Consider the following 20,290-nt stretch of genomic DNA (forward strand, 5'->3'; position numbering starts at 1 on the left):
GAAGCCGTGTAAAGGCACCCCTGGCCACCGCCTCTACCTGAGCTTCCAAAAGCAGAGCCGGGTCCAGTAGTACCCCCAAGCTGCGTACTTGCTCCTTCAAGGGGAGTGCAACCCCATCCAGAACCGGTAAAATATCCTCATCCCGATTGGCTCTCCTACTGACCAACAGTACCTCCGTCTTATCCGGATTCAATTTCAGTTTATTAGCCCACATCCAGCCCATCACGGCCTCCAGCCCCCGATTCAGGACATCTACTGCCTCCCTAGGATCAGATGACAAAGAGAGATAGAGCTGAGTGTCATCCGCATATTGCTGACAACTCAGTCCAAGTCCCCGGATGACCTCTCCCAGCGGCTTCATGTAGATGTTAAACAGCATGAGGGACAATACCGATCCCTGCGGGACCCCACAGGCCAACGGCCATGGGGCCGAGCAGTAGTCCCCCAGCACCACCTTCTGGACCCTCCCCCCAAGAAAGGACCGGAACCACCGCAACGCAGTGCCTCCGATTCCCATACTCGAGAGGCGGCCCAGAAGGATACCATGGTTGATGGTATCGAATGCCGCCGAGAGGTCCAGCAGAACCAACAGGGACGCACTCCCCCTGTCTAGTTCCTGGCGTGGGTCATCCACTAGAGCGACCAAGGCAGTCTCAGTCCCATACCTGGGGCGGAAGCCATATTGAAAAGGGTCCAGATAATCCGTATCATCCAAGACCCTCTGCAGCCGGGACGCCACCACACGCTCTATCACCTTGCCCAAAAAGGGAAGGTCTAAAGTTATCCAGGTTGGAGGGATCAAGGGAGGGCTTTTTTAATAGTGGTCTTACCACCGCCTCCTTAAGGCACGATGGCATCCTGCCCTCCCTTAATGAAGCATTAACGATCACCTCCAGCCATCTAACTGTCCCCTACCTGGCAGCTTTTATTAGCCATGAAGGGCAAGGGTCAAGAGCGCACGAAGTCACCCGCACACTGCCCAGGATCTTGTCCACAACCTCAGGCCGCACCAACTGAAAATAATCCAACACAACGGGACCAGATGGTACCAGAGGCACGTCTGCCGGAATTGCCAAAACTCTGGAGTCCAGGTCAGCACGGATGCGAGCGACTTTATCTGCAAAGTGACAGGCAAACTGATCACAAAGAGCTGTAGATGACTCCTCCCCTATTGTCTGGGGGGATGAGTGGAGCAAGATTTTTACCACACGAAACAGCTCTGTTCGTCTGCACAGAGCAGATGCAATGGAGGCGGAGAAAAAGCATTTCTTCATCGCCCCCACCGCCACGGCGTAGTCCCTAAAATGGGCTCTAGCCCGTGTTCGGTCGGATTCGAGACGACTCTTCCTCCAGCGTCGTTCCAGCCGTCGCCCGAGTTGCTTCATCGCCCTAAACTCCGAGGAAAACCAAGGAGCAGATCGGGCTCCACCAAGCTAGAGAGGGCATTTAGGAGCAACCGTGTAAACAGCCCGGGCCACCTCTCCGTTCCAGAGATCAACCAGGGCCTCGACAGGGTCACCAGCTCTGAACACTGGAAACTCCGAGGGCCGTCTGGAATCCAAGCAGATCCATAAGCCTCCGGGGGCGGACCATCCTAATAGGCCCACCACCCCTGCAGAGGGCAGACGGAGCAGTCAAACTAAACCCCACCAGATGATGATCTGTCCATGACAAGGGAGTGGTCTCAAATTCCCCCACCTCCAGATCATTTATTTCCCAGTCGGCAAAAACCAGATCCAGAGGGTGTCCCGCCACGTGGGTAGGGCCCGATACCAATTGAGACAGGCCCATGGTTGCCATGGAGGCCATGAAATCCTGAGCCGCACCCACTAGGGGGGCCTCAGCGTGGACATTGAAATCCCCCAAAACAATAAGCCTGGGGGAACCCAAGGCCACCTCCGAGACCACCCCCGCCAGCTCTGGTAGGAAGACTGAAGTGCAGCGGAGTGGTCAGTACACCAGCAGAATCCCCAGCCTATCTCGGAGGCCCACCCTCAAGGACAAACACTCGAAATTCTGAGATTGCCTGACCGGGCACCTGGAAACGGGGAGGGTCTCTCAAAAGATGACTGCAACGCCTCCTCCCTGACCCTCGAGGCGGGCTGCTGCACGATCTGGAAACCTGGAGGACAAAGCTGAGAGAGACCAACCCCGCCCAGCGCATCCAACCAGGTCTCCGTCACACATACCAGGTCAGCACGCTCATCCACAATCAAATCGTGGATGAGAGATGTTTTTGCATTAACTGACCTGGCATTCAGCAGCAGCACCCTAATCCTCGAGGGGGTGTCCTCAGAGCTCCCTGGGGTCAGAGGATTGGGAGAAGGGCCCGAAAAAGGAACAGGCCTCAATTGCCTGGACCGTTTCCCCCTGTAACCGCCTGCCCAACTCCCAACACCATACCTCCCTCTGCCCGCTACCTGTGATATTGCTGCCCCCACTCCATGCCCACTTTTTCGCTCTCCCAGACACATCTCCCCAGACTAACCCACCACGGCTTCTTGGCTTAATAAAAACCAGAACCAGACTTGTACAATCTCTTGCTGACTTCTTGATTTCAGGAAGAAGGATCTTCAGGGCAGAAGGAGAAAGATCTTCTGGGCCCCAGGCAGCTCGCCCCATGGCTGAGAGCCACAAGGACGAGAACCCTTGGGCCAGCCTGCCCTATATAGCAGCAGAAAAAGCCCCAGCCACAGCAACAGCCCAAGGAGATGTTACACACCTGAGGAAAGGTGAGGCAGAAGCAAAGACAGCACAGTCAGTGCCCCACCCAAGCTGTTCTTTCTGTCTTGGACTCTGTTATTGGACTCTGGAAGGGGTATACAGCAGCTGCTACCCCCTGAATGCCTTCACAGTTCATATGCATAGTTTTGGAGATACCATGACTTTTGTAAGATGTTTTAAGAAGACGACTTTTGTACTTGTGATGCCATTACTTTCATATGGACTCTTCTACCACAAGCTTGCATGCACTTCTAGATGAAGCATGTACGATGCATAAGCAACATACTGGAAGATTGAGCTTACCATGATTTGTTTTAAAAATTCCATCAGTTATTGTGAAGCAGTTATTACAAGAGTGCAACACATATAAGACGAGAACAATTATTGATCATTTATCTACATACCTTATACTGGCTATGTGCTGTTGGGCAGGCTGATGCTGAAAGTGTTCAGGCCACTGATGATGTAGGCAGAATGAAGGGGACGACTGGAGACAACAGGCAGTCTGATACAAGGGTGCATGTTTTTGGCAAGCAGATGCTGAATATTCAGTATGAGGGTTTGGGCAGCAGGAAGTCAATGGAGATGGTGCATTGGTGCCAGCCACTGAAACACATTCTTGTTGAGTACTATGGTTATTTAGAGGATGATGATACGGGCAAGGACAACATTTTGTTAACACCTGCGGAGTCCTTTGGTCATCTACAGGCAAAAATGATGCTTTTAGCATGCCATTAAACTGAAGGCACCCGTTTGCACTCACTTTTCTTCTTGAGGTTTCCTTAGATGGTGTGTTTTGGACTGCAACATTGCCATCATTGGTTGCCAGCAGGAGATCAGGATTAGTCACATTGGACAGAATGTTGCCATTGCTCAGAAGTACAAAGTCATTGTTTCCATTGCTTGTAGCCATGCTCTAAAGTCCTGATGGTCTGCAATACTTCTGGGAGCGGGAAGAGAGAGAGAGAGAGAGAGAGAAAGGCACATCACCAGAATTATACGTGTCTCAGGTCTGGTGTGATGAACCAAATAAATAAGTAAGATGGATTAGGGATGCACCACATTCTTTTCTAGTAACCCATGTACAGCAATTGGGGCAGTCAGGAACTTCACTATTCCCCTCTAGTAAAATACATCACAGAGTAACAAACCACAGTTTCATGAACTATTCAAAATATACCTAGAAGACCAAGATATAAAAGACTAAAAATTCTCCATTCTCCATTCTCTCTTCAGTTGGGACCAGGCAATCACAGGAGAAAGAGCTCTCCCCTCCCTCCCTCCCCGGTACAGAGCGGGTCTAGCGACTGGCCGCCTGAAGGGGCCGAGTAGGAATTTTTTGCTCCCAACGCATTGGCCACTGTTGGGGTTTTTTTCTGCCTACTCCGTTCTGTGTCCTGGGTGCGTAGTTAGAGTTAGGTCAGCCACAATGGCAGGAACAGTGCGGGCGGGGTGGTAATTTGAGGGTTAGAACATCGGTGAGCACCCTTGGATATGTAAAAGGGGTGATTGGTTAATCGCTCCTTTGTAGCCTGTGCAGCACGGGGAGAATGATTGCCATGAACCCTGCTTCAGGACTTCTCCAAATTTGGGCTGTGCAGTCCGGGGTGGACGAATGCCTAGAAGTATCCAGATCCTCTCTTACAGAAGGGGGGGTCGGCTTTGAAGGAATTGGGTGGAGTGTACCTGCCCATTCCCGAGCCAGGGTGTGTCGCCCAGTAGGGCGCTGGGTAGGATTTCAGAGTTCTGACCTGCTTCTATTGGCCCGCACTGTTCTCTAAGGGTGATTAATCACCTGGTGTTCCAGTCTGCCATGCCTTGTGTAATAGTTAACAAAGTTGTGGCCCTTTTCTTCCATACTAAGTCTACGTGTTTTCTTGAGCTGGGGTCTGGGGACAATGTTTAATTTTTGTTTTAAAATGTTTTTAAATTGTTAGTTGTTGTTTTATTGTTTTAATTTGTTTTAGCTTTTCATTGTTATATAAGTTTGTTTTAATTGTAAACCACCCTGAGTCATTTTGGAAGGGCGGTATATAAATAAATAAATAATAAAATAATAAAAAGACTATCCAAAGCAAATGGACAATCCTTTTTCAAATTAAAGCAAAGCTATAGAACACAAGATCTAGAAGCCTTATTCAGTCCTTTGAGGGTCCCCAAAGGAGTTCGCTACTCTCCTACCATACTCAACACAAATTAAGTCAAGTTCGGGAGGAAGAAATGGCTCTAATAAATCATATGCAGAAACAGCCATTGGGAGATATGTCCATACAAGGACCTCCCCTTTTACATTTAAATTAGCAGTACTGCCAACAAGAATTGTGGAATTTATTTTCTAGAATTACTGTCAAGGAGGTGGGTGGCAGAAGCATGTCACCAGTGAAGCAGAGCTGGAATGGTATGAAGTACTTAGGATGGCAAGGGGGGCATATTATGGTATATGATGATTCTGAAGAGCAAGCAATGACATGTACAAAGAGGGCTTAAATCATAGGGATTTGGGAGCTGCAGAGGGGCACACCAGGCTGGACTGGTGATTAGTGACAGCAATGGTGCTGGTGAAGGTACTTTGACCTGCAAGATGCAGAATGGTGGCACACTGGGACTGGATGCTGCGGAATATTCTTATAGGTTAACCACAGATTCCTGCTCCTCCTCTGCAACATTTTTCAGGAAAAAAGATATTGGCATGGTCTCTAGAGAATGTGCCCCTTCAACCCTGTTGACTTCTGAAGCCCCCAAACTAGAAGTATGGAAGGTCAATACTGTCAGCTAAGGAAACATCTCCTCCAGGTGAGAGCAATCTTGAAAGTAATTAGGATGTGGCCTTCCAGGAAAAATGGATTTCACTAGAAAGAGGGGAGGGGCTCTGTAAAGACTATATGTGAGCAGCATAAGATATTCCCCTTAGGGGACGGAGCCATTTTGAGAAGTGTATCTGCATGCAAGTTCTCTCTATGGCTTCTCCAAGATAGAGCTGAGAGAGACTCCTGCCTGTAATCTTGGAGAAGCCACTGCCAGTCTGTGTAGACAATATTGAGCTAGAAGGACAAATGGTTTCACTCGGTATATGGCAGCTTCCTATGTTCATATAAGAGATTCTCTTCTCATTGTGAATATGGAAACGGTGATGAGAGGGGATTTGGCTTAAAATAAGAAAGAGTCAAAGCAAACTACAACCACATGCAATTAGGAAGTAGGAAGATATAATTAATAATACAAAAGCAATAGTGCATGTTCCTAAAAAGTGTAGCTCCCGGAGCTGGGAGTGGGGAAGCTGTCATCTGATGCTTCTGTGGATCTTTTATTATGGTGCAGACAAAAGAAATAGGCATCAGCAAAATACTTGAGGGTGTGTGTGTGTGTGTGTGTGTGTGTGTGTGGTGGTGGTGGTGGAGGAAAAGCCTGTATCTTACAGAATCTACTAGTTATGTTACAAAGCATCTATATGTTCTCTGCACAAAGACATACAGTATCCCAGGAGGTTCTTGACAGTGTAGACCAGATCACACAATCTCCGAAGGAGCAGACAGGTTTTGCCTGCCACATGATCCCTAAACCTACGAATCCCCATGGCTGAGGAATGACATGGGATGCTGCAGTGGGAATATTCTGAAACCATGAGTGGAGCAGTGCCTCTGCTAAAAACTCAACACTCTGGAAAGCTACCTGTATCCTAATCCCAAGTACTAAGAGTTCAACTCTATTCTGTGTCCGTCAGACCTCTTTTCGAATACTGCATCCAGTTATGGGCACCTCATTTTAAAAACAGACTTTGATAACTGGGAGGTCGGTAATGATGGTGAGGGTTCTAGAAAGCACATCTTACGGTTAAAGGAACTGGGCATGTTTAGTCAGAAAAGGCAAACAGTAAGAAGAGATATGATAGCTGTCTTCAAATATACGAAGGGCTGCCACACAAGTAGTGGCCTTGTTCTCTGTTGTTCCCAAGGGCAGGATTAGACCCACTAGGCTGACATTACAAACAAGGAGGTTTTGGCTAAACAGCAACTTCCTAACTGTAAGAGCTGTTTGACAGTGGTCTTGTGCAGTGATGGGTCCTCTCTTGTTGGAAGTGTTTCAACAAACAGAGGCCGGATAGCCATCTGCCAGGGATACCATAGCAGATTGAGCATGGAGTTGGACTAGAAGACCTCCAAGGTCCTTTCCTACTTCCAATGCGATTCTATAATCCTTTCAAGAGTCAAAATAAAATACCACGTCATTCTATCAAGCTCTTCTGAATACCTGTATGCTCATCCTTGGCGTTTACAAGAACCTTTCAAAATTAGTTTTCTCTTGCTTCACTACTGGGCTGTTATGAGTACTTTTAATGTTCAGCCAGTCAAGCTGTTTAAATTTGTTAACCACTAATATTAAGCAGAAAGTGCTTTGCACAATGGAATGCTGCCCCTAGCAACCCTGGGTGCTGCTTCTCAGACTTCGTTTGGGTTTGGAATCCTCAGTGCCTAGAGCTAAAGAGGTCGGAAGGGGCGAGGGAGGGAATAAAGTATAACATAATGCAAGTTCACACTGTTTGTTGTGTATTATACTCAGACTGAGTATTATACTTAGACAGAGGAGAGCTGGTCTTGTGGTAGCAAGCATGACTTGTCCCCTTAAGCTAAGCAGGGTCTGCCCTGGTTGCATATGAAAGGGAGACTAGAAGTGTGAGCACTGTAAGATATTCCCCTCAGGGGATGGAGCCACTCTGGGAAGAGCAGAAGGTTCCAAGTTCGCTCCCTGGCTTCTCCAAGATAGGGCTGAGAGAGATTCCTGCCTGCAACCTTGGAGAAGCCGCTGCCAGTCTGTGAAGACAATACTGAGCTAGATAGACCAATGGTCTGACTCAGTATATGGCAGCTTCCTGTGTTCCTGTGACTCTTTGCAAAGTTAATACCAAACAGCAACTAGTCATAACTTGAACACATTTTCTAGGCAAGACTATTTTGCTTCAATTCCATACATTCTTGCTTAATATTTCCTCCCGCACCCCTGATTCTCCAAATGGGTAGAGCCTATTTCAACCTTATTGTCCAAACATTGCTGAAAATAAATGGCTTGTTGAAGCTGGATGGAGGCTGGAGAGAGATTTGTCTTTCTGAAACCGTGCAATGCTGAAGTTGCCTGGTTTTCTCATGAAGTGCATGACAGCTTCAAAGCAGCTACTAAAATAGCAGTAGGTATACATTCCATACAGTAAAGTGTTTTCGTAACAGATACATGCATCCTTTTTGTGCGTAGATTCAGGACATACAGATATGTTGGAGAATTATTACCACCTTCTAAACAATTAATTCAAACATGCAGCCCAACCAATAGTTTCAACAGTATATGCAGAAAACCCTATAGCTACATTTATTAATCTGAACAGTCAGAAGGTGAAAATTAGAATTCTGAGAATGAGGACCTGAACTCTCCCAAGGCTAAGATGCGGATGGAATAAGATGGACAAGTTCCTTTCTGTTAAGCTCCTCTTCTTGCAATGTGTTGCTTACAGCAAGACACAAAAATGCAAGCCTGCTGGGTGGGGGTGGGCAGTACTCTTGTAGGGTATTTTAAATTTTTTTTTAATTGTCTATGATGATTAGGCAAGGATGAGCAAGTCCACTGCAAAACACACAGACACACAAACAGGTGTGAAGGTTGCAAGTGCATGGAGAAAAACCAGTGTTCCACAATTTTGCCCACCATGGTAAACCTCCAATCTTTGGAGCTGCAGAAAGGCACAGACGTTCACTGACGTGTTGCACTTCTGAGGCCCCAAGAGCAACTGTGGGGGACACTCTCTAGTCTGTTCTCAACCACAGGGTTGGGAGGTAGAGATGAGGGTTATTTGGCCAAGTTTAAAGGGCATTCAGAGCAACAGAGAAATGCAGAGCCAAACCAAGTCTTGCTATCCTTTCTAGCACTGAAGTATGAAACTACAGCTGAGACTTGTTTGGTAGTTGCAGAGGCACTCAGAGCACCACAGAGGTGTAGAGTCAAACCATCAAACTCCAGTCACCTCCTTCGGCATGGAGCTCGAGGAGGGCTTGGGCAGGCAATGGACCAGCACAAACAGCAGGAAGTAAGCAAACTGCACCCCTCCCGCCTTGCTTGCTGACTCCTCCTCCTGGTGATATCCATTCAACACTTGGCTCAAGTGTCAAACTTAAAACTTCCAGGCACTTGGGAATTGTTGAGCCCAGTCTTGAGCAACCCTTCCATACCATTGGAGACCCTGACAAAGTAATACAAACAAGGCAAGACTCATTCCTAAATATTGCCAGCTCTGAGATCATAGGTACAAATCTCTGGAAGTAGTAGCTACAGCTGTTTGAAAGCATAGGTGTGAAGATATCCACTGAATTCCAGTTAGCTAGACAGACAGAACAACCATCAGTGTCAAATATATAGCCAGAGAGTTCCGGAACTAAATGTCTTTGGATTAAGAACTAACTTAGGTTTCCACCAGCAAAACCTAACACTGATGTGCAAAAATACTTGCATCATAAGTATACAATACTCAGTGTTTCACTCTATAACTTGTCCCTCACCACCCCCAGAATATTCATTCCATTCTCTAATTATTACAATCAACATATCTTTACAGGACACATAATTTGAACCTTTGGTCTGCAAACAGCAAAACCACTTTGACAGCACTGTGATTACCGTATTTTACGGAGTATAAGACGCACTTTTTTCCTTGAAAAATATGCCCCCAAATTCAGGTGCGTCTTATACTCCGATTGGCCGGGGAGAAGTTGAAAGTTTAGGGCTTGTCAGGAAAGAGAGGGGGAGGAGGAAGGGTTCAGAAGTGGAGTGGGGGGTTCCATTAAGGGCGGGGGAGGGTTTACTTACCCCTCTCACACTTTCCCCACTCTGGCGCCGTATTTCCTTTACAAATCGGGTGGCAGGATACCTCCCTGCCGCCCCTTTCTCCTTATTCTGTTCAAATCGGGGGGCAGGATACTTCCCCGCCGCCCCCTTCCCCGCTGGGCTCCTTTTAGAAATCGGGCGGCAGAATACCTCCCTGCCGCCCCTTTCCCTGCTTGGCTGCAAAAGGCTTCTAGCCTTTTGCAGCCAAGCCTGGAAAGGGGCGGCACGAGCCCGTGCAGGCGAGCGCCAGCCCGCAGGAGCCGCCAGAGGCACAAGGTGAAGGAGCTCCCGAGCAACAACTAGCAGCAGCTGCCGCGGGTCACCAACGTGGGCTCACTGCTGCTGGCAGGAGGGAAAGGACAGAGCGGGGCTCGGTGGGAGGGCTTGGAGGGGAGATGGAGGGGAGAGGAGAAGGAAAGCTCAAAAGCTGGATGAAAATTTAAGGTGCGTCTTATAGTCTGTAGCATCTTATAGTCCGTAAAATACAGTATATACAGAAATATTATTCACTACCATATTACTAGTTGTAGAGTAGAGTTTAAGACTGAAGATTGGAATTTCATAAGTATGAGGTTTTGCATCAGGACTTGTATTTTAGAGTAATAAAAACTACAAATAAGTTTGAACTGCAAAGAACAAAAGGCTCACAAATCCAAACTGTCTCTAGCCACGTTGTAATACAAGACTACCAGCATGCACAAAACAAAGTTTCTTCGAAAGAGAGACGCTGACCATAAAGTGCCATGAAGAGATAGTAAATGCAGCAGAAAAGGTGGTTTCAAATAAGTTACTAAGGAATTATGTTAAAAACTCTGTGGGCAGGTACATTTGGGCAACTTAATAACAAGGCTGTTCTATACTGGCAATAACTTATCAAAGATCAGTCCACAAAATTGTTCTTTAGTAACTTCTGGATTTGTAATTATTTTCTCAGCTGTATTTCCTGCTACAAAACAGTTAACATTTTTATCCTCCAATGCCACTCACCCAAACATCAATTCCAGGTCATCAATGGCAACCAGGCAGGTGGTTAAAGACAAAACTGAGCTCCAAAATGGCAAGGGCTGACTTTTTGTCTAAATGAGAGCTAAAAATTCAGGCCAGCTCATTCCCAAAAGGGGCACCAGGTAGCAGGCTTAGAATCTAGGAAAAACTCCACCAACTGGACAGTATGGCAACTCTACACATGGACATTTCATCAACAAACCTGCTTGTTCTTTGCAACAACACTAAGAACTGTTTCCTACCAGACAATTGCCCTCTGGGGCTCAAGCCTTTCAGGAAGAACTGTAATGTTGTACTACATTCAAACATGTGTGTAGGATTTTGTGTTCACTCAAGTGAATGTTAAGTTTTAGCTGTGGTTAAAAACTTCATCCATTCCTCTGGGTCTGGATGACGTCTTTCATTGCTCTAAAAAGTTTTTTTATTTTAAAAAGAGCAGGGGGAGGGAGACAAGCAGGCTTATAACAACATCGGTTCAAGCAAAGCCATCTGGACTAACATCACTTACTATTCAAAATGACAAGTGCAAAATCAGGTGGGGATTATGTATTGGAAATGTGATTTAAGTTGCTATATAGCACAGAGAATTTACAGATATTCAGAATTCTTTAGTAAGTTAATGGGATTATTTAACTATTTTAAATATGATTATTCCACAAGCCCTCTAGTATAAATAAAAAAACTAAACCTGAAAAAAATGCTCTTACATTTAGCCTGATCTTCAGTTCATGCTGTATGTGTTTGTGTAATCATCCACATCCATTGATAGCAGAAACCTCTAGCCACCCAACCTATTAATACTGATTGTTTTTTTAATCCTTATTCAAATAAAATAAAGTCTTTCACCTTTTTTTAAATCTTTCAGACAATTTCACAGTGTTTGTAGAAGTATAACAACTGATGCAGAAATGTTTTTTGAATATCAATAGTTCACTAAAACATTTTTCATAAATGTTGCAAGAAGGGTAAAATTTGAGCAATAAGTAACAATTTATTTGCATTAAACTAAAGCATCTATACAGTTTAGCTAAATAACTCTGAGGTGCTCTACAAAATGCTTAGAGGGCAAGCATACATCTTCTCAGCTGTATGAAACTAAGGTCCAGTTTTAAAACAATTTCATACATATGATTTCTTTTTAAAAGAACTAATGTGCACATTTGTAGGAGATAAGCTTTTCCAGCACAATGAGAAAAAGGCAAGTTGTGGAGGCTTGTTTTGCTCTACCACAAACATCTGGACTGGTTTGTTTGGAGACTTTTTGTTGTTGTTTTTAAATTAACAGAAGTAACAGGTGGTGCCTGATACTTTTATGGGCAGGGTCTATCTGCCTCTCAAGTCAGATAGTTTTTAAGATGCTTCATGTCACTGATCTTAGCATCTGGCTCCCAGCTAGACATTTCTGAAATTCCCTAGAATCTTTGCTATTCACATGAGAGTCTATTCAGTTTTCTGGCACATTTTTAATGTTTATGGATTGCCAGCTATTCCTTGAAACATTTGTGTTATTTAGCTATAATAACTTGCTTGTCAAGGAACTCCCATACCTGCTCCTTAAACAAAGAGGTCAAGGTCTACTTTAAGATGTAGCAAGATTTTGGGGTGTGTGTGTGTTTTAGTTAGCAAGTATTAAGATTTCTCAAATTCTACTAGCAAGTGAAGTTTGGCTTAGTTTTAAGCTTTTTAATTTCGCCCCTCTACCAACTATCTTTTAAAAGGCATGCATGAAGAAGGCAGCTCACAAACTCCCTTTCCTCCCTTAATGTGATCAGCACCTGGATGGAGCTCTTGCTTTTTTCTTCCTCTCTCCTAAAACAAGTTCAGCAATGTCAGAGCTGATCCCTGTGCCCAAACACTGCATAGGCATTGCTGGAACCGAATGTAGCCTCAGTGGAGCAGATGTGTCTAGAAACCAGTTTTATGCTGCTTGTAATTTTACAGTACAGAAGAATGGTCACCCAGTACTGATTTGGTCAAGTGATGTATATTATCTATCTGTCTACCTTCAATAAATGAGAATGGCTCTCAAGTGTTTTGGTCTAGTGTCTTTGTCTATATAGTTCAAGAAAGGTATTCTATCCATTTCTATATAAAGTTGTTTCCAATATGTTTTTTACATAGACTGATCAGGGCAACCAACTATAAATTATAAATTCCAGCACTTTTATATCCTCCTTAAATCCAAAATTATTCCACTTTTGCACTGGATTTGCTATGATATTAGTTATGATTATATTGCTACTGATTCCAGCATTTTTGTCTCTATATTTGTTAGCTAACTTGAGTTGTATTATTATCCAATACCTTCCAAGCCATAAAATGAAACAAACATTTTAAGTTGCATTTTCTCTCCTCACATTTAAATCTCATAATGTTACTGGCAACCCACACCCCAGAAGATGGTGTGCCTCTCCTGACCTTGATAAATCATTATTTCATTTCCTGTGTTGAAGGCTGGATCAGGAATTGCAATTCCTCTGACATGGAGTTTCCAGAAATCACCATGTTAAGGTAGTAAACATTATACTGCAGATAGGCATCGAATTGATTAAATGGGGGGGGGGGGGGAGAGAGCATCCATCATTGGCAGCAAAGAAGCGAAGGAATGACTAATGGGATTAGGGATAAAGATGAGGAGACTAAATTAAAAGCCTTAAAAAATTCTATTAATTTACCTAAAAGAACATTAGGCTGAAGATGAAACACTATTTAAAAAGTCAGCTTAAAGCCTTTTTCTCCCCTGGGATCACACCAGATTAACTAGAAGGGTTTTACTATACAAATGCATTTTCTGTATAAGTCAACATCTCATACGCAAAGCAAAGGAAGCAAAGGAAAACTAAACAAACTACAAGTTGTCTACCTACGAGATGTCCTACTTAAAGGAAAACTAAGAAAAATAGTAGCACTTTTACCAATGCATTTTAAGACTAAGTATTCTGATGGAAGATATTTAAATCCTACACCCCACCATTTAAATCGTGTCATCCCATTACATCTTGTTTACATAAATTAATGACATTCAATTACAAAGTAGAGGGCAATTTTCATTATTAAAAATCCTATGCTTAAATAGTGTTCTCTGTACACACAGTGTAATATGGTATTTTTTCCAGCTGAAAAATAAACTACTTGTACGGGACATTTCACAGGACTTGCAATAAATTATGCAAACAGGGAAGGTCAACATTTAAACTAACATGGCAGTACAAAATTCTGCTGGGATACATTCATTATGTAGAAGACCCTCTCCACTATGCACACTCTAAAGTTACATTATGCAAGAGGTTTAAAATCATCTCGGATGCAGTGTGTTGTGCTAGCAAAAGCTAGAGAGCTTAAACAAATTAAAGCAATTTTTGGCACACAGTAATCATTATGGACAACAGAGCTACATTTCAGACATATCATTGGTTAAATATTTTTATACCTGAACATCTGTATGGACATTTCAAAGTGAAGCTATATTTGGAATATCTTGAGACATCTGTATCCAATAACTACTTCTCAAAGCATGAAAAAGCAACATTGTAATACTATAGAATTCCTGTAGAAACATACAAGTGATAAATAAGCTTCAGATGACATTAAATGCAGTTCTCCTCACTCAGTTTACCTACTAAGGAAAAGGCTTGTCCTTCATGTGTATCTCCAAGTATGCATCAACATTAAAATTAAAATAGTATTTATCTACTGCCTTCCAGTACTGCAAGGACACTCTGCTTTCTTTCAGGACAGCCAATTCACATTTTCCTTCCTGCAATCACAGTATGAGTGCTTATTGTTCTTAGCACTGGTCAGAACACAAACAGCAATCTCTTATTTACAGCAGGAGACGTTATTTGGCAGTGGATGCTCTTATCACACAAACCCAATCAAGTTTTGCCACACTACTCAGACATACTAAAACCTCTTCTCAGCTGCAGTCTCTTCCTAAGTCATGGATTCTATACATACTTACAAGTCAAACATGCTAGTACTTTAAAAAGAAAGTTAATACATTAACTCTAATTATTCTGAAATGCTTGGTTTTAAAGTTGTATTAAAAATGCAGTGTGGAAGCAGTAGATTAAAATCTAACATATTTATTCTGAAAAATATCTCCTTCCTTAGCCAACACACACAATGCTGAAGAATTAAAACATTACCTTGAAATTAAGGTGGGAAAACCCTCAAAGCTATGCATATAATCTTTTATGAAGTCTTCAAGGCAAATGCCGTTGGTTTAACTGCTAAAACCTAGCAGAGACAACAAAGCTGGTTGAAGCTGCTCTGCAGTACTGCAGAGAGGAGCCTGAATGACACACAGATGCAAATTGCCTTGAGTCCAGCTTGCTGGGGGCTGGAGTTTCCAGCTCTCTCTTTTTCTCTGATAGGACAGCTGAGTTTCTCTCCTACTTAACCCTAACAGGGAAGGGCATAATGGTAACAGCTGGTGTGGTTAAAGGCTTGATCTCCATGCAAGGTTAGAAAGGCAGGATATGAAGGTAATGTGTTTTGTTTTATTTGCCTTTTCCTGTTTCTACAGGGAAAGCCCAAGTGCTGTTACAACTTTTATAACTTCATATGGTCTTATCTAGCTTCTTCAGAAAAAACTGTCTAGCAGTTTAGGTGCACAAGTTAAGCATTTGTTACGTGCACGGATTTTTACCACACTTTGCAAACAGAAGTCCAGTTCATACGAAGAATATAACAGCAGCTCTGCTGGATCAGCCCAGAGATCCATCAGGTCCACCATTCTGCTTCCAGCAGAGGCTATACTAATGCTTCCAGCAAGCCCATAAACAGGGCATGAAGACAACATCGCCATTGCCACATACCAAGTTGACACTTTTACTGAGTATCTACCATAATCCGATAGTCTCTCTCCAGGAGAGTCTCCATCAGCATATATGAAACAGGATTTTTTGTCCAAATATCCATCATTTACAGCTATCTACAGTAAAACATTTCAGCATCATTTGCCATTGTTACCCACTCCCTAGTTTGGAGAGACTGCAGGGGTAATCTTACATGCATCAGAGTAGGCACACACACACACCCATTCTTGGGGCTCACACACCTCAGAAAGCCACACAGTGCGGACTGGCCCTCAACATGGTCACCACACCATTCTGCGATCATGGCACCTCTTTAAAGTGGATTGTGATAATATGAACCTACCTTATACTGGGTCAGACCACTAACTTCAACTAGCACAGGTCTGCCTGTTCTGACTAGCAGTGGCTCTCCAGGGCAGGCATCCCCAAACTGTGGCCCTCCAGATGTTGCTGAACTACAACTCCCAGCATCCCTAGACACAATTTTTTGTGGCTGGGTATGCTGGAAGTTGTAGTTCAGCAACATCTGGAGGGCCGCAGTTTGGGGATGCCTGCTCCAGGGTCTCACAGAGATCTCTCCCGGCTTTCCTATCAGAGATATTGTAACACAACAAGAACTGAATATGGGAAATACACAGAAGCATGTGTTTGATTATTGGCCCATGTGTAAAAAAAATACTTCTGTTCCGAAACCTACTGCCAATTTCATTGGGTTTGGAAATAGGTCATATTTTTATAGAGAGGCAATTTGCTCCACCCTGCCTCCATATCCACAAGTGTGCAGGAGGTATACTGCATACCTGTCAAAACACATCATGCTACTGAAAGGACTATTGCAGTTAGCCGGTGTACATTATTTCCACCACCACTGTAATCTGTCTGACTTATTTTTTCTCAAAACCGTATTTATTCAAAAGGTAAACAAATGCTCTTTCTCCAAATGCTAAGAGGAAGTTAAAAGAACAAATCACCTTGGGAAAAGCAGATTACAACACACACTGGATACTATAGCTACTATGACAATGACTACTACTATAGTAACTAGGCTTGAGCCCGAAACATTTCGGAGGCCATTACAAAAGGCCTCTGAAATGTTTAGGCTCCGGGGGCCATTTTGGTGTGCAGACGGGCACACATGCGATCGGTACTTCCAGCCAATGAGGACAACGGGGTGGCAGGGAGGAACGCTGCCGCTCCAAGGGGCTTGAAAATAACGGAGCACCAGTGGGGGAAATGCGGTGGGAGGGGTGAGTGCACCCTCTACCGCCCTTAAAGAACTACCCCCACTGGCGCCGAAGCAACTTCGGGCACATCCCTAATAGTAACAGTATCCTGAAATGTATCAAGAAACTGCCAACAATTTGAAGTCTTACAGTACTGGTTCAGTATGTGCCATGTGGCTGACTCTGGCCAACACCTGAGAGTATTCACACTGTTAGTCAGCAGTTTTGCTTGAACAATCTTAAAGGGGAAACATATAGAGAGCATCGTAGTAATCCAGGGAGGAGATTACTAAGGCACATGTAACAATACTCAGTCTTTCCCCAGAAAAGTACATACTCAATACATCAGAGTTGGTGAATGGTACTGCTGGGCCCAGCTGCCAACCAAGAGCAAAGAAGGGTCCAGTAGTAAGCTCCAGCTACCAAACTGCTCCCATAAAGAGTCTGCAACCATCCCTTTCCATGGAGAGGCATTCCCCACTACCAATATAGCCAGTCTCTCCCATCAAAATGTTATCAGGTAACAAGAGCTGCAAAAGATAGTCTGCACTACAGCAGGATTTCTTTTGGGCAGTGGGCATTATATGCAGTACTCTGGCCATTAGCTTCTAGAAGGCTTCCTTATAGAGCATGATCTCTTGTAAGAAGGTCAGATTGTGCAGACACTCACACACCCCTGGACCACAGTCTGCAGACTAGAGTGGTCCTTGAAAATACAAGACTTGATCAGCCATTAATCAAATCAGAAACCACTTACACAGCAGTATCCAGCTAAGCATTACTCAGCAGCCGACAGCACTGCGGTTGCCAGAGAACGCAAAATGTAGCCAAACTTTTAGAAATAAGAACAAGCATTTTACTGACTCTGAAAAAACAGGAGATAACCAATAAAAAGGCCACCACAGAGATGCAATCTCAAGACACAAGTGCCATTTCTGGCAGCTATTTGTTACCAGGAACAGAAAAAGGGGAAAGCAAAAAGCCTAGTTTGGATGCAAAGTGAGGCCAGAATTTGTCTTTAACCCTAGAAATCTGCCTGTGCAGTTTAAGCAGGCTAGCAAGTAATAGGTGATCATTTCCACAAACATTATTTATCACAGAATATTCTCTATCCACAACTTTACAGACATAAGATTATTCTTGTTCCATAAAAAGTAAATAGGTGTGGCAGTGACAGGCAACACCAATAGCGAAGACAGCTTTTTTAAAAGGAACTAAAGAATTCCACACAATAGAAATGGACTAATAACCTCAACAGGCATGTTTAGTTTATCCATAAAGGATTGAAATTAACCAATATAGACTCTTGAGTTCAAAAGGAACACTGCACACACCTGTGGAGTTTCAATCAAACCACAAAATCTGTTGGACTGATCTCCATTATACTCTAGTCTATACAGTCACCTGGTTGTAAACAAAGGAATGTATGACTTTGGAGGAGTCAGGTCACATACATCTTACCTTGCTGGCAACTAAAAGGGGTTGGAGCTTATTATGGGATATGACAGCTTGTCTACTGTCAACCTTACTGGCACTTAGGGGCCTATAAACATTATTCAAGCATATAAAGTTATTACAATATAGTCTGCATAAGTTCAGGAGCAAGTTCTAAGAAGTTAAACAATGCAAAGTTTGACTTGCTGATCTATGCAATCTCTAATTTTGGTAAACCTCTCCTGTATTCTACCAAAGAAAACCAAAGGGCTCTGTGGGCACCAGGAGTCTAAATTGACTTGATGGCACACTTTACCTTTACTAAGATATGACTTAAGCTTTAACTCAAGTTACCACTTTGAGATAGTTAGTGCCAGGGTATTCTTCTGGACTACAAACATTACCTTATGTAAAGTGAAAAATTAGCACCATTATTAACACATCACTACACTTCTTCCTTACCTCTGATGAGCTAGCCCTGAGCACACATGCACACTTCTTTATAGCAGTCATTCTTTTATAATCATCCAGAATCCTCTGCCACATGGTCCCACCCCACATTATTCATGTTCTGGACATGAGTAACTTGGAAACTCAGGGCCATGGGGAGGAGAGAGATAGCCAAGATGGCAGGCACATACAGTTCTAATGATGGATGACATATTACAGTGTGCCTGTGCCCAAGGGAATAGGGAAAGGGGAGGGAAGAGGGCTCCAATGAGTGCTATCCTCAGTCCCTGAGGCTGCTTATGAAAGTGCTGTTCTATTTAAACATGTCTGTGTGCCTGGCTACTTGGAGAGGAGAACTGTGATGTGCAACTGCTAGTTCTTTTTATACTAACTACAGGGCTGGTATAGAAGTGTAAATATGTTACATTTAAACATGTTGAAAATGAGATATACATGACAGGATTTTAACAGTCACAGACTGCACAGAAGATCAGTTAATCCTCCTTCCTATCACATACAAAAGTGCTATTAAAGTGCATACCAAAATTATTCCAAGAACCATACATGGCCTAATACAAAAAACACAGTACAAAAATCTGTACATGTTTCAAACAATTTTATAAGTGTGCCCTCATCAAGACATAAACCACCTGATGGTGCAGCAGGAAATGACTTGACTAGAAAGCATGAAGTTGCCAGTTCGAATCCCCACTGGTCACCTATATTGGGCAGCAGTGATATAGGAAGAGGCTGAAAGGCATCATTCATTCATTCACTTATTTGAAACATTTGATATACCGCCCACTCCATTTATTTGAAACATTTGATATACCACCCACTCCGAAGACTCTGGGCGCTGTAAAAAAAACATGCAAAACAAGACAGCATTAAAATTACATTCTAAATAAAACTAAAGTAACAAAAAAGAAAAAAGAAAAAAATCTCATACTGCGTGGGAGGAGGCAATGGTAAACTCCTCCTGTATTCTACCAAAGACAACCACATGGCTCTATGGTTGCCAGGAGTTGACACTGACTCAATGCCACATTTTACCTTTAATCAAGACATATCAGATTGGATGAGGAAATTTGGATGTTGTAAGAGTCAGAAGAATCCAGTTTTTCAGAGCAGAATTTTAACAAGTCTGTTTGTGACTTCATTACATTGCATGATCCTACAAACACGCACAATAATAAATGACTAACACTGAAGTGCAGCTGTACTAACATTTATACAAAGTTATATGGTCATATGCATTCCATTATCACAGGTGTTGGCTTTCCACTATGAGTTATACCTAATAGGAAACTTATTTGAACATGCACATGCAAAATGCCAGACAGGGCTATTTTTATAAGCAACCAAGGAGGGAGATTATGTGTGAGTCTCCATCATCCATAAACATAACAAATGATGCAAACAGCTGTATTCATCACATAAATTGGGCAGGGCTGGCACTTTATAACACTGAGATGGCAGGATTTTTAAACTGATTATGTTGCTTGCCTGACATCTAAAAGAGTCAGCACCTGCCTGTTTGCAACCAATGCTGTTAGAAAGGACAGAAGAATGTATTGGATACTTAGGCAAGGCCAGAACAACAATATTGTAACCATACTGGAGCTAATAATTAGCCATTTACCCCAAACCTCAGCCATTTACCCCAAACATTTGAGGTGAGGACACCATTAAGAACAAGGCTATGAAGAGTTCTGAAAATCTGTACTCTTACTAGTTCCAGAAGCAATATGGGAGGAAAAAAGCTTCAAG

The 20,290-nt window shown here is 43.4% G+C and overlaps 1 protein-coding gene across 5 annotated transcripts in view; it reads right to left on the reverse strand.

Annotated features, from left to right (window-relative positions):
* Positions 1-20,290, reverse strand: part of DISP1 (dispatched RND transporter family member 1) — a 128,024-nt gene that overhangs the window by 52,557 nt on the left and 55,177 nt on the right. The window contains exons 1-3 of one of the 5 annotated variants that reach the window (XM_053308406.1): positions 14,742-14,967; positions 14,024-14,140; positions 3,129-3,667 (exon numbers count right to left, since the gene is read on the reverse strand). The exons of 1 other annotated variant lie outside the window; for it this stretch is intronic. In XM_053308406.1, coding sequence (XP_053164381.1) covers positions 3,129-3,637 — 509 coding nt within the window. In that variant the 5' untranslated portion in view covers positions 3,638-3,667; positions 14,024-14,140; positions 14,742-14,967. Of the gene's footprint in view, positions 1-3,128; positions 3,668-14,023; positions 14,141-14,741; positions 14,968-20,290 lie in introns of those variants that run through there. 3 more of the 5 variants (XM_053308399.1, XM_053308390.1, XM_053308414.1) reach the window with 3 other exon arrangements.

Source organism: Hemicordylus capensis, chromosome 1 (genome assembly GCF_027244095.1).
Source record: "Hemicordylus capensis ecotype Gifberg chromosome 1, rHemCap1.1.pri, whole genome shotgun sequence".
Lineage (NCBI taxonomy): Eukaryota > Metazoa > Chordata > Lepidosauria > Squamata > Cordylidae > Hemicordylus > Hemicordylus capensis.